Source organism: Xyrauchen texanus, chromosome 48 (genome assembly GCF_025860055.1).
Source record: "Xyrauchen texanus isolate HMW12.3.18 chromosome 48, RBS_HiC_50CHRs, whole genome shotgun sequence".
NCBI classification, from domain to species: Eukaryota; Metazoa; Chordata; class Actinopteri; order Cypriniformes; family Catostomidae; genus Xyrauchen; species Xyrauchen texanus.
This window is the reverse complement of record NC_068323.1, coordinates 4,296,959-4,311,776: the sequence shown is the minus strand read 5'-3', so window position 1 is coordinate 4,311,776 and position 14,818 is coordinate 4,296,959. Positions and strand designations below refer to the sequence as shown.

Below are 14,818 nucleotides of genomic sequence, written 5' to 3'. Positions count from 1 at the left end.
GTGTGTCATCACTCAGTCAGTTGTGTCTCTCTGCTGAGATATGCCTTAATGCTGAAGCTGTGAGTTTAACTGTATTTCCCAGCTATGATGTAGTAATCCGATGACTTCATGTCACAAGGAGAAATTAAAAGACACATCTGTGCTGCTCTAATAGTTTATAAGGGCACAAACACAAGCGGAGTGACACAAACAGTGAAGCGTTCGAGTGCTGATGTTCTGAAATATCAGCACTCATGAAACATCTCTTGTCCAGTCCCAAATTCTGTCATTTACTCTCAAACCATCCCAAGTTTCTTCCATGTCAGATCAACAACCCTGTTCATGCGGTATTTAAATCAGTCTGTGAATATATTAACCAAGTTTAAAGTTAAACATACTGGCGGCATTACAGTGACTAAAATATGTCCGCTGGAACAAACATACTCGCCACGTTCAACAACATACAATAATTTAAACTTACATCTGAACAATGTAATTTGGTTTGTCACCGCAACCAACATGATCCGATCTGTTTATGTCGTCACAATGTGACTATGTGAACTGGGTTGAACTGTTCAGGATAATTAACCAAACAAATACGGTAAAAACTCAAATTAACAATACGTGCAATTATTTAGATGTAAAAAGTTTGATTTTATCATATGATTAAAGGTAAAAATTAATATCATGTTTAACAAGAAAATAAACATTATTTTAATCAGGATGAGATTTATTGCACAAGTACACTTAAACACATACAATACATTTGTCTTGCTGACAGAAGCTTGACAGATAATATAAACAAAAAAAGAGAATAGAAAATACAAGTATATATAAATACACAATAGGACAAATAAATAAATACACATCTATTATATACATGTTAACAGTAAACTTGTTAAAATTACGGTTATATAAATAAATTACGTGTTTCCAGAAGTCCCTGCATGACCCACATGAATCAATCAAACTACAGTGATTTAAACATTTTAAAGAGAAAATCAGATTTTAATATTTCCAGAAGAAATACTAAAGGCAATATTTATAATTCATGTTTTTGATTTGACTGCAGGTTTTATATTAACTACAGTATAAATATAATTAATATAATGACATGCATAGATGAGGGTTTTGATTGTCTTTTTATATTAACTTCAGGCACATTGATTTTAATCATTGTGGCACGTGTGTGTTGCTTTAGTGAAATAAAAGATTAAAGGAAACATTTATTTGCTTCTTATTTGATCAAATGTTGGAACTGAAATGTTTGAGAAGCGCTTCAGATGATCTGATGAAACACATTCATCACTGTTCAGAAAGTTTCCAGTATTCAGAATTCATCAAGACTAGAGAAAGTGTGTTTGTACTTTTTGTTTCATGTCAGTAAAACTGAATAATTTGTCTATTAAGCATCAAGTCTTTCCAACAGCAGCAAAATTAAACTGTTGAACGGCTTTAAATGAACAAAACGGCACAATCATATACGGTCCCCACCGACAAACACAGCGCAGAAGAGAATATTTGGAGATTCAGATAAAATCCAGAGTAGAAAGACTTCTTCACAAGTTTAAGACACGAGTCTGATGAGTTTATGATCACGTCATCTCAGTGTTGACTCATATTGAAGATAAATACAACTGCAGCCGCTGATCTCGAGTCAGATTTCCCTTTCTCAATAGTAAGTGAGGTTTGGATTTGAGGTGGGGAAACTGATCCTCGATCAGAGCAGCGTTATACCGGAACAGCAGCAGCACAAACTGTTGTCGAGTCATTCAGTTGCATCCTCTCTCTCTTCCTGTCCTTCATCATTCATCACATGAGTCTCGTTCTCTCCGTCATCCTCCTGTAAGAAAACACAGATTCACAGAAGATCAAAGAAATGAACAGGATTTGTGATTCAGAAGGGCAGAAAACAGCTCAAACTTACACAACACACATTTACTGTTGAAGTGAATAAAGTCTTTTTGAAATGTTTCATTTGACTGAGAAAGTAACAGTTGCTCTTTATTTTACAGTATGTGTACTTTCAGTGTACTTACACAAGAAAGTACTGAGTAATGTGAGGTAACTACATGTACTCAATATGGTTTATGGTGAGGTTAGGGTTAGGATCTAGTCATTACTGGAGTTGTTGTAATTATGTAGTAAGTAAATGTAGAACAGAACTGTAAAATAAAGTGCTGCTGAATTATCTGTTTAAACTTTAATGAATCTCAAACCCCCTTTCCAAATGTATTCATGTGCAGGATATGAATTAAATATCAAAAATTATATTTTCTCCAGTTAAAAAGACAATTCTTGATATCAGGAATATAATTATGAATAGTGAAGTGTAAAATTGTCACATCAGTAATTATATTTACACTAATATAAATGTAAATTCTTAATATTAAAAATGAAATTCAACCAGTAAAAATATAATTCTCATTTTATTATCTGTCATTCACTCCTGATTAAAACAATTAAAACCTTAAAAGAAACAAAATCAATTTCCAGATATCAGAAATATCAAATCTAACATGTTGAAATACTTTTACAGATATAAAAACACTTTCATTAGTAATAATTTCATTCCTGAGATCACAAATGAGCATTTGAACTTATATTCTGATATTTATATCCTGCATGTGATTAAATCTATATTTGTGACTTTGGGGCAAATTGTTCATTGTTGCCAAAGGATTCATTACCGGTGAAGAGCAGAAACTTCTGGCAAACGTTTATGGTGAATCACAAGCTCATTTACATGTGAAAATAATGAGAGGCAAGTTTATGGAGAGTTTGCCAGAACTCAAGATATTTTGTAATTGTTTCTTTTTCAGCAGAACAAATATGAAGAAAAATAGAAAAATATCTCAGCAGGTCCTTAAAATGCAAGTGGATGCAGATTTCTCTTTTGAAGCTCCAAAAATCACAGACAGTCATCATGAACATCATCGACACGACTCCAGCGGTTCAATTAATGTCTTCTAAAGTGACACAATCGATTTTAGTGCACAAATATAAATATTTAAGTACTTTTAACAGTAAATGATGCTTCTGGTCAGCAGCGGTACACGCGTGTGATATAATCGTGTTGTGAGACACACGGAAGAGCAGCTGTTTACAAATGAAAAGGAGGAACACTGAACAGAAGCTTCACTGGTTTTGGGTTAGATCTGTATTTATCCGTTTCTGTACTCACAATGGTGCGTTTGTGTGCTTATCCTGAATGTCCCAACTGAGAAGAGAACGTGAGATTACGTCTGTAACATGCCAACATGAATACGACACATGAGAGACCGCTTGGACTCCACCCTCTCGTAAAGCGTTGGATTACAGTTAAAAAGTACTTAAATATTGATTGTTTTGCACCAAAATCAATCGTGTGGCTTTTGAAGACATTAATTTAACCGCTGGAGTCGTGTCGATGATGTTTATGATGACTGTCTGTGATTTTTGTTTTTTGAGCTTCATAAGTTTGATCTCCATCCACTTGCATTTTAAGGACCTGCTGAGCCGAGATATTTTTCTTCAAATGTGTCCTGAAGAAAGAAAGTCAAACACTCATTAATCATGAATATGAATTACTGCATTACATTGACAATGATTTTTACTCCATGTTTGTTTTCTGCTTGTTTGTTGTTTTGGCATAAATCATTAAAGTTGAGCTTGATACAAATATAAAGATGAGAATAAAGGAATACAGTTTACAGCGTACATTTAACATATAATATACATATTTGGGCCTGATGTATCGTATACTGAATATGTGTGTTAAACTGTCTAAAACACAGAAAATAATCTCTGAGACGCTTCAGATGAAATCAAACTGATCTGAATCTGTTGTAAATTCAGAGACAGAAAGATGTAATGCACATACTGAAGTATCTTACCTGAACATTGTGCTTCATCTCGATATCTGTTGAATAAAAACTCAATTAAACACATTTTATATGAAAATAAACATTAAAAATAAACACAATAAAATTGTTCATATATTTAAAGACTCTTTTTACCCATTTAATCTAATATTTTCCTCTTTTATATCAGCTGTATGTAATACTTGCCATTTTGTCTTGACATCAGTACAGTGATAATAAATCACAACACCAGCAGCAGCTACAACGCAATACATGAACACCAGAACAACAACAATCCTTATTTCCTCCACATCACCAGAAGACAGACCTGAATCTGGAGTTTTTATGTCTGATACTGTAATGATGAAGAGAGACAGTCATTAGTGTCACTGAATGTGATCATCATCAGCTCTTTATAACAACTGAAGATCTGATTATCTGCATTAAATGATGAAATCGTCCTCACCGCTGACATTAACACTGAAGCTCTTTACGCTGAAGCTGCTGCTGATACTGCTGCTGATCTCTAGTTGATAAAGTCCAGAGTCTGTAGTTCTGCTGTTTGTGATAGTGAGATCTCCAGTCTGATGGTCAATCTTCAGTCTGTCTCTGAATCTCTCAGCACCTTCATCACACGTCACATCTGTACAGCTCTTACTGGGATCTTCCTTCATTTCAGCTATACGAGTGTCATTGAAATACCACGTCATCACAACATCTCCCTGTTTTACAGTATCATCAGTGTGTAGAGTGACAGAATCTCCTTCAATCACCGACTTTATCTTCATTTCAGCAGCAGACACTCCTGAAACACACATGAACAGTTTCTTCTTTTGGGTGAATAAACCTCCACCATAGTAGAGGACAGAACGTTATTAAGAGACCAAGCGTATCATTATTAGCATGATGTTATTCAAATCAGAACATACACAGATTAGCAATATCTTCTCGAGTGTAATATTAATATATTGTGTGAAGTTTAGTCTAGTTGAATATATTACGGTGTAACAAACAGACCCAGGAAATCAGAAATCAGTGGGCATGCAGCTCTCCTCTACAGAGTCATTTCAGAAGCAAAGTCTTTATTTTTAATTGTTTATCTGTCATTTAACTTCCACTTCATATTCTGAGATCGTTTGTATCTAGTCAGAAAATATTATTTTGTTATACTCATCTAAGATTTTATATTACAAAACTATTTTCCACAATAACCAAAGATATATTCCTATTTTTATTTATGGAGATATTCCTTAAACATTCTAGTTAATTTCATGGGTGTCAAATCTAAATATATTTTCCTACATCCAATTTTCATGTCTGACTTTTGTTTTTTAAATATGTTTGTTAATAGTTTTGTTAAAGTCAAGTCAGAATTTCAATGAAATGTTAAATTACAAATGTTGAATGTTGTCTCATTCCCTTTTTTCTAGAACACAGGCAGAAGTTCAATGTGAAAGGGAAGGAGTTGGCACTATTGCTCCCTTTAGCAGTCTAGAGCCATTGACTTAATGAGTATACGCCAGCAAGAAGGGCACATCGGGAACTTGAGGGGGAGGAAGGGATTTCCTTTGAGTTGGGTAATCCTCAAGATTCAACATACGATTCTGCTCAGTCCCTATCCAATGTGACAGAGTCTTCAGTGTTCGTAAGTTATTTTTCATCTTTATTAGACATTTCTGGACAATTTATATATAATAATGTTTAAATACAATTAAGCGGCAGTATTAAGTTTTACTTTTTTCCCTTGATAGAATGCATGCATCAATGCCCACCCATGAGGACCACAACTACATTGTGTTTGAGAAATGCCTCCTCGAGCTTTTTACACACTGTCCAGTGCGCTCAAGACACTGTGATGTTCACCCATGAAGAAATTGAACATTTCTAGCCATAGATCAGTTGTGCCCACATTGTCAGTATTTTCGACAATGGAAGAGCCAACCCATTGTTGGGAGTAACCCAGCTGGCAACATACAGCTTTCTGCCGCAATTTACATGTACAGATGTTCACACACAGAACATTTAGAGGACATGCCAGCAGGTACCTGGAGCCAGCTATTGTCTATAAATGGAAAGAGCAGAAAGATGTCCTGGGGATATGAGAGCAGACTCACAGGTAATAAAAAAACTTGGTTAATAGTCAGCAGACTGACTTTGACCCCAAACACACAATCACACAGTGCAAGCACATGGTTATGTATTAAGAGAATTGGTGCTTCTCAATAAGCTCCCAAATTTAGTAGTCCAGGCACTGATCAGGTAATCAAATGCAAATTGCTAAATACTGATTCACAAGCAGGGGAGCTGATTGAGACACAGGTAATGTTAATCAATGTCCTGATGGGGTTTAAAATATCATTAATTCTACAGTGGACAATATTAATTGTGGAGGCACTTGAAATAATAATCAAATATAATCTAAAACCTCACTGTTGTTTCTTTTCTGCCTGATTTATTTATTGTGATGAGGTTTTAGAGGCAAAAGGTGTGATGCTAAACTGCATCATTACCGACCGGCACCCTCAGATCCAGAAATATCTGAAGGAGCGCAAAATCACAGTTCAACGATGTCTGGCATCTGGAGGAAGATAATAAACTAGTCTTAACAATATGAACCTATGACATTTATTTTTAATGTAAAGAGATTATATTTATACGTGAATTAATATACAGGTAAAGTGAAGATTATTTAATCAAATTTGCTTTTAAACACTCATTAAATGACTCACCAGGTTGGACACTGACAGTGAATCTCTTTTCTTCTCTGATGTTGTTGTTGATGGTCAGTAGTAGATAAACTCCAGAGTCTGTAATTCTGATGTTCATGATGGTGAGAGATCCAGTCTGATTGTTCAGCTTCAGTCTGTCTCTGAATCTCTCATTACCATCTGCACACTTCACATCTGTACAGAACATACTGAGATCTCCATTGATTAGAGCTATGAGATTGAGATTAATATACCATTCAATTAAATTTGTTTTGTTATTCTGTAATCCAGTAACAGCAGTGTGTAAAGTCAGAGAATCTCCGTCCATCACTGACACAGACGTCTTCATTTCATCAACACCAAACACACCTGGAGACACGAATGAACAGTCACTCTTCAAGATGCACAACAGGAAAACACTGTGAAAATGATTCTTTTACAGGTCTGTGGCAGGGCGGGGCAAGGTCGTGAGTCCACACACCCAGCCCCTAATCAGGCTAATTAGCCCTCGAGAGGGATAAAGGCTGACCGAAGACGGCAGTGCGACAGAGAGAGAGATTTATGGCAGCTGTCCGACACCTGTGTGTGTGTGTTTGACTTTTTGGTTCAGTTTTATATGAAACTATCATTTATATCGTCAAGCCAGTTCTCGCCTTCTCCTTTCATTATCCCCTTTACACTGGTGCCGAAACACAGGAAGGAGGAGGGATGCGCCGTAGTAGATTCCACGCCACTACCATCCACCCCAACGGAGCAGCCACGGCCATCTGCCAGGGGACGGAGGAGCCCGATCGCCTCAGTGCGGACGAACGTCCGCCGACCGCAAAGGGAGAAGGGGCTCCTAGCTGACTGCCTGGAGCGGTTTAGGCCGCAGCCAGAGGCGGGGGGAGACCCCTATGAGCCGCTAAACGTGGCGGGGTCGTGACGACCGCAGACCGTGAGCGGGGAGGGGCTCCCGGCTGAATGCCTGGAGTGGGAGAACTACTGCCTGGGGCGGCGGAGACACTTTCTGTTTCCCGAGAACGTGGCAGGGCATTCCGTCCACCAGGGGTCAGAAGGCTGCCTCCGATCCACCTGGGGAGGCGTGGCTGACGTCCACTGGAGGTTGGAGGAGTGGCCGAGGACCAAGCTACGGCATATCGGAGAACTGTTGAGTGTGTTTTTTTTTCTCTCTCTCTCCCACTGCTGCTCAATGTTATCCTCTCCCTCTTGTTAATTTGGCATGATCGCCGTTACAGTGTGTAGGTGCCACATTTTTTTGATTTCCCTCCCCTTGTCCCCTCCTTCATCCAGGTAGATGGGGAAAAGGGGGGAGGGGGGACGACAGAGAGAGAGTTACGGGTAGCTGTCCGACAAATGAGTGTGTGTTTGAATTTTTGGATCAGTTTTATATTAAGCTATTATTTATATCGTCAAGCCGGTTCTCGCCTCCTCCTTTCCCATCAACCCCCAATTACAAGGTCATATTGTCAAGATGACACAAACAAACACAACAAGAACATTCACTTATGACACAAACTAACATCTTTCTCAAGTATTTTTTGTACACATCTATTGTACACGCAACACAATCCACATCACAGAAATACTGTATATCCCTCCTCATGTGCACAACACAATCCACATCACATTCACACTGTATATCCCTCCTCATGTGCACAACACAATCCACATCACATTCACACTGTATATCCCTCCTCATGCACACAACACAATCCACATCACATTCACACTGTATATCCCTCCTCATGCACACAACACAATCCACATCACATTCACACTGTATATCCCTCCTCATGTACCCAACACAATCCACATCACATTCACACTGTATATCCCTCCTCACGCACACAACACAATCCACATCACATTCACACTGTATATCCCTCCTCATGCACACAACACAATCCACATCACATTCACACTGTATATCCCTCCTCATGTACACAACACAATCCACATCACATTCACACTGTATATCCCTCCTCATGCACACAACACAATCCACATCACATTCACACTGTATATCCCTCCACATGTACACAACACAACCCACATCACATTCACACTGTATATCCCTCCTCATGCACACAACACAATCCACATCACATTCACACTGTATATCCCTCCACATGTACACAACACAATCCACATCACATTCACACTGTATATCCCTCCTCATGTACACAACACAATCCACATCACATTCACACTGTATATCCCTCCTCATGTACACAACACAATCCACATCACATTCACACTGTATATCCCTCCTCACGCACACAACACAATCCACATCACATTCACACTGTATATCCCTCCTCACGCACACAACACAATCCACATCACATTCACACTGTATATCCCTCCTCACGTACACAACACAATCCACATCACATTCACACTGTATATCCCTCCTCATGTACACAACACAATCCGCATCACATTCACACTGTATATCCCTCCTCATGCACACAACACAATCCACATCACATTCACACTGTATATCCCTCCTCACGCACACAACACAATCCACATCACATTCACACTGTATATCCCTCCTCACGCACACAACACAATCCACATCACATTCACACTGTATATCCCTCCTCACGTACACAACACAATCCACATCACATTCACACTGTATATCCCTCCTCATGTACACAACACAATCCACATCACATTCACACTGTATATCCCTCCTCATGTACACAACACAATCCACATCACATTCACACTGTATATCCCTCCTCATGTACACAACACAATCCACATCACATTCACACTGTATATCCCTCCTCATGTACACAACACAATCCACATCGCATTCACACTGTATATCCCTCCTCATGTACACAACACAATCCACATCGCATTCACACTGTATATCCCTCCTCATGCACACAACACAATCCACGCAACACAATCCACATCACATTCACACTGTATATCCCCTCCTCATTCACGCAACACAATCCACATCACATTCACACTGTATATCCCCTCCTCATGCACACAACACAATCCACATCACATTGACACTGTATATCCCTCCTCATGCACGCGACACAATCCACATCACATTCACACTGTATATCCCTCCTCATGCACGCGACACAATCCACATCACATTGATACTGTATATCCCTCCTCATGCACGCGACACAATCCACATCACATTCACACTGTATATCCCTCCTCACGCACACAACACAATCCACATCACATTCACACTGTATATCCCTCCTCATGCACTCAACACAATCCACATCACATTCACACTGTATATCCCTCCTCATGCACTCAACACAATCCACATCACATTCACACTGTATATCCCTCCTCATGCACACAACACAATCCACATCACATTCACACTGTATATCCCTCCTCATGCACTCAACACAATCCACATCACATTCACACTGTATATCCCTCCTCATGCATGCGACACAATCCACATCACATTCACACTGTATATCCCTCCTCATGCACTCAACACAATCCACATCACATTCACACTGTATATCCCTCCTCATGCATGCGACACAATCCACATCACATTCACACTGTATATCCCTCCTCATGCACGCGACACAATCCACATCACATTCACACTGTATATCCCTCCCTCCTCATGCACGCGACACAATCCACATCACATTCACACTGTATATCCCTCCTCATGCACACAACACAATCCACATCACATTCACACTGTATATCCCCTCCTCATGCACTCAACACAATCCACATCACATTCACACTGTATATCCCTCCTCATGCACTCAACACAATCCACATCACATTCACACTGTATATCCCCTCCTCATGCACGCAACACAATCCACATCACATTCACACTGTATATCCCTCCTCATGCACGCGACACAATCCACATCACATTCACACTGTATATCCCTCCTCATGCACGCGACACAATCCACATCACATTCACACTGTATATCCCTCCTCATGCACACAACACAATCCACATCACATTCACACTGTATATCCCCTCCTCATGCACTCAACACAATCCACATCACATTCACACTGTATATCCCTCCTCATGCACGCAACACAATCCACATCACTTTCACACTGTATATCCCTCCTCATGCACACAACACAATCCACATCACATTCACACTGTATATCCCTCCTCATGTACACAACACAATCCACATCACATTCACACTGTATATCCCTCCTCATGCACGCAACACAATCCACATCACATTCACACTGTATATCCCTCCTCATGCACGCAACACAATCCACATCACATTCACACTGTATATCCCTCCTCATGCACACAACACAATCCACATCACATTCACACTGTATATCCCTCCTCATGTACACAACACAATCCACATCACATTCACACTGTATATCCCTCCTCATGCACACAACACAATCCACATCACATTCACACTGTATATCCCTCCTCATGCACACAACACAATCCACATCACATTCACACTGTATATCCCTCCTCATGTACACAACACAATCCACATCACATTCACACTGTATATCCCTCCTCATGCACACAACACAATCCACATCACATTCACACTGTATATCCCTCCTCATGTACGCAACACAATCCACATCACATTCATACTGTATATCCCTCCTCATGCACACATCACATTCACACTGTATATCCCTCCTCATGCACACAACACAATCCACATCACATTCACACTGTATATCCCTCCTCATGCACACAACACAATCCACATCACATTCACACTGTATATCCCTCCTCATGTACGCAACACAATCCACATCACATTCATACTGTATATCCCTCCTCATGCACACAACACAATCCACATCACATTCACACTGTATATCCCCTCCTCATACACACAACACAATCCACATCACATTCACACTGTATATCCCTCCTCATGCACACAACACAATCCACATCACATTCACACTGTATATCCCCTCCTCATACACACAACACAATCCACATCACATTCACACTGTATATCCCTCCTCATGCACACAACACAATCCACATCACATTCATACTGTATATCCCCTCCTCATGCACACAACACAATCCACATCACATTCACACTGTATATCCCTCCTCATGCACACAACACAATCCACATCACATTCATACTGTATATCCCTCCTCATGCACACATCACATTCACACTGTATATCCCTCCTCATGCACGCAACACAATCCACATCACATTCACACTGTATATCCCTCCTCACGCACACAACACAATCCACATCACATTCACACTGTCATGCACACAATCTGTACAAATTGCTGCATTTTTAGGGGATTTTCTTCAGTGTATCCTGATAAAAATATTTCACCAGGTAACCTAAAACAATGTGCATCATACAGTATATGGACAAAAATATGTGACACCCCCTTCTAATTAAAGAGTTTGGTTAATACCAATGAAGGTAAATCATAATTCTACTCCAAGATAGTCAAGAAAATATTCTTCTGTTAGTTGACCAATTAAAGCTCTGCAGTTGGTCTAATTACACTTGTCCTCTGGACAAAGAGACAACTTTGTTCTTAATCCAAATTCACATCTATAAATATTTACATTGTCACAATAATTTTATTTAGCAGAATTGATGATGTCGACTAAATGCAGCCGGTGCCAGCCAGACATCACTTCAGTCTATTACGATTGACCTCAGAGGATCAACTGATGCCAAGTCCAACCATAAGACATGGGATACTTCAGATGTCATTGCCTGAACCTTGGACTTATAGACATCACTGAAATTACCGGCCAGTTGAACTGCGATGCACTTAACGGATCTCTGCCTACATCACCTCGGTCTAATGATGGACTACACTATTGAAATGGCTCACATAGACTATCAATGAATTGCCAACAAAAGCCTCCATCAGCCAACTAACAAAGAAAAATTGCATCTATGTGAACTTCTGCAGTTAATCCAGGATGAACTTCAAAGACATTAGTCTTACAAAAAACTCAAATTAATCTTACAGTTCATACAAAATCTTTGTATAAACACTGGCCCTTAACACTTACTTGGTTTACTCATTTTAAACCATGACTTGCACTGCATATAAATAAATAATATAGGCATTATATTCATGATGTTAGTCAGAGGGGAACTGGCCCCCATTAACCACTAACTTATTTAATTAATATTACATTTTATCACTGTGCTTTTGTATTTTAGCATGAAAATGCCCCTGTGTACATAAGGATATGATTTATTTAGTGTGTCTGACGTAGAAGAAATTGAGTGGCCTGCACAAAGCCCAGACCTGATTTATCACACCCAATGCAAAATTTGCACCTTATATCAATGTTAAATTAACGATCTGGAACAACTTCACCTGATGACATCTGACCAGCTTAAATACGGGACAAATCGCGCCATTTTCATCTTTAAATACAGAACAATAATTTTACCCTAATAATAAAACCCTAAATCTCATTCATTCATATGGAAACACGGAACCGACAAACAAACACATTCGGGATCATTATATGAAGCTGTGTCAGTTTGTGAATGTTTCATCATTAATAGGAAGAATGTAACAATGTCTTACCATCATCGAGCACAAAACACACAAAGAGCAAATAAAAGATGATCTTCATTTTCATCCGATGTTCTGGAGAAAAATGTAAATTGTCATCTGCGGCTTCGAGCTGTTTAGAAAATAATGTCTTCTATGTAAGAAATGCAACAAGACGAATACATACAACAGTAACTTTCACACTTGAAACAACAATTAAAGATAATAATAAATAAATAAAACTGACAATAATCCCCGAACTCGGTTGATATTCTTCATATTCACATGCTGAAAGTGAAAGTAACGCCCCGTTCCTACTGCAGGCCATATAGTGCAGTCGATCAATAACGAGTGACAGCAGTAGGAACGCCCACTTGCGGAATGAGGAGGATCTATCCTCAGACCTGCAGTCTCAGACTCACACATGCGCACTATTATTACCGTAAATAAAGTAAAATGTATGCTTTTTAAGGATTAGATAATTTTTCATATTGTCTTGATATAACTTCGTTGCTAACTGGTTAACTACACTTCATATAAGAAATCAGTAAAGAACGTTTATAAACCGTCTTAAGTTCATCATGTCGTTTAGATGCTGAAACAACTGAGTGTTTCTCCTCTCTTTATAATAAACCAAGCAGACTGTAATGCATTTATAGTGTAGATGTGCTGTCTTGACAATCAAAGTATTTCATATACACAATGAATTGAAGCTTGTTGACATATACACATATGTGTGTGTGTGTGTGTGTAATTAAACTCAATGGAATAAAATTGATCATCTATATAATAACCTTGTACAGACTTATAATTTGACACAGCAATTGTTATTGATTTATTTGTCCTGCATACCTGACAGGGATATTGCATAAAGGATAATTCCTGGAAAATGGACTGAAAAGTCAGGCCTTGATTTACAGGTAAAAATATGAATTTGAAACCATTATATTACATCCGTATGGAAATGACTGTGGTATATTTATGAGGATGGTAAGATGTACAGTATATTTATGGTTTATTAATACTCTGTGTTTGCCTTATTCTGACGTGTTGTTCATGTATATTCTGCATTGTACATGGTGCTGGATGCCCCATTTGACTACACAATTGTGAGTATTATTAGTGTTGTACCTTTGAGATGATGTCATTTACAAGGGGCATTAACTGTTATGTTTTGAGCAGTTGGACATGGCAAATCTGAGGAAATGGTGGAGTGGGATGTTGATGGAGAACTTGAGATATGATATAAAATGAGATAAAAATGTATTATGTAACAGTTGTGTATTCGATCACTGTTTTCCAGCCATAGAAAAATGTTTGCTTAATACACTGAGGAGTCCAAAGCCTTCCTGAGAGCTGATCTCCAGCCTGTATTTAGGTTGAGAAAAAGGAGGTTTGAAGAAATCTCTCAGGTTAAAGCATAGACTTGTTCAGCAGATGGTCAGAAATGGCATATTATCAAGACACACTAGGTAAGTTTATGCTGCATTTCTTCACTAACAGGAAGAGACTTTCCATCACACAGGTATCACCATTACAGGTAAATTGACTCTTTAGTAACTACTCAGAAATGTTACCTTAAACATGCAGTAATTTGTATTGTGTTACAGGTCGAGCACTCTAATGACCTCATTGGTTCAGTTCAGCTGCCTCTGATTCTTTGTATGGAGGATGAAGTTGTTGCTGAGGCCCTGAACAGGTTCTTCAGTGCAGAGTTCATGGATCAT

General features: G+C 38.8%; 1 protein-coding gene across 1 annotated transcript in view; it reads right to left on the bottom strand.

The window, feature by feature from the left end:
* Positions 1-756: 756 nt before the first annotated feature.
* LOC127639402 (uncharacterized) overlaps positions 757-14,818 on the bottom strand; it is a 122,189-nt gene continuing 108,127 nt past the window's right edge. Inside the window, exons 4-6 of the mRNA XM_052121391.1 lie at positions 4,029-4,176; positions 3,855-3,880; positions 757-1,822 (exon numbers count right to left, since the gene is read on the bottom strand). Coding sequence (XP_051977351.1) covers position 3,880; positions 4,029-4,176 — 149 coding nt within the window. The 3' untranslated portion in view covers positions 757-1,822; positions 3,855-3,879. The remainder of the gene's footprint in view (positions 1,823-3,854; positions 3,881-4,028; positions 4,177-14,818) is intronic.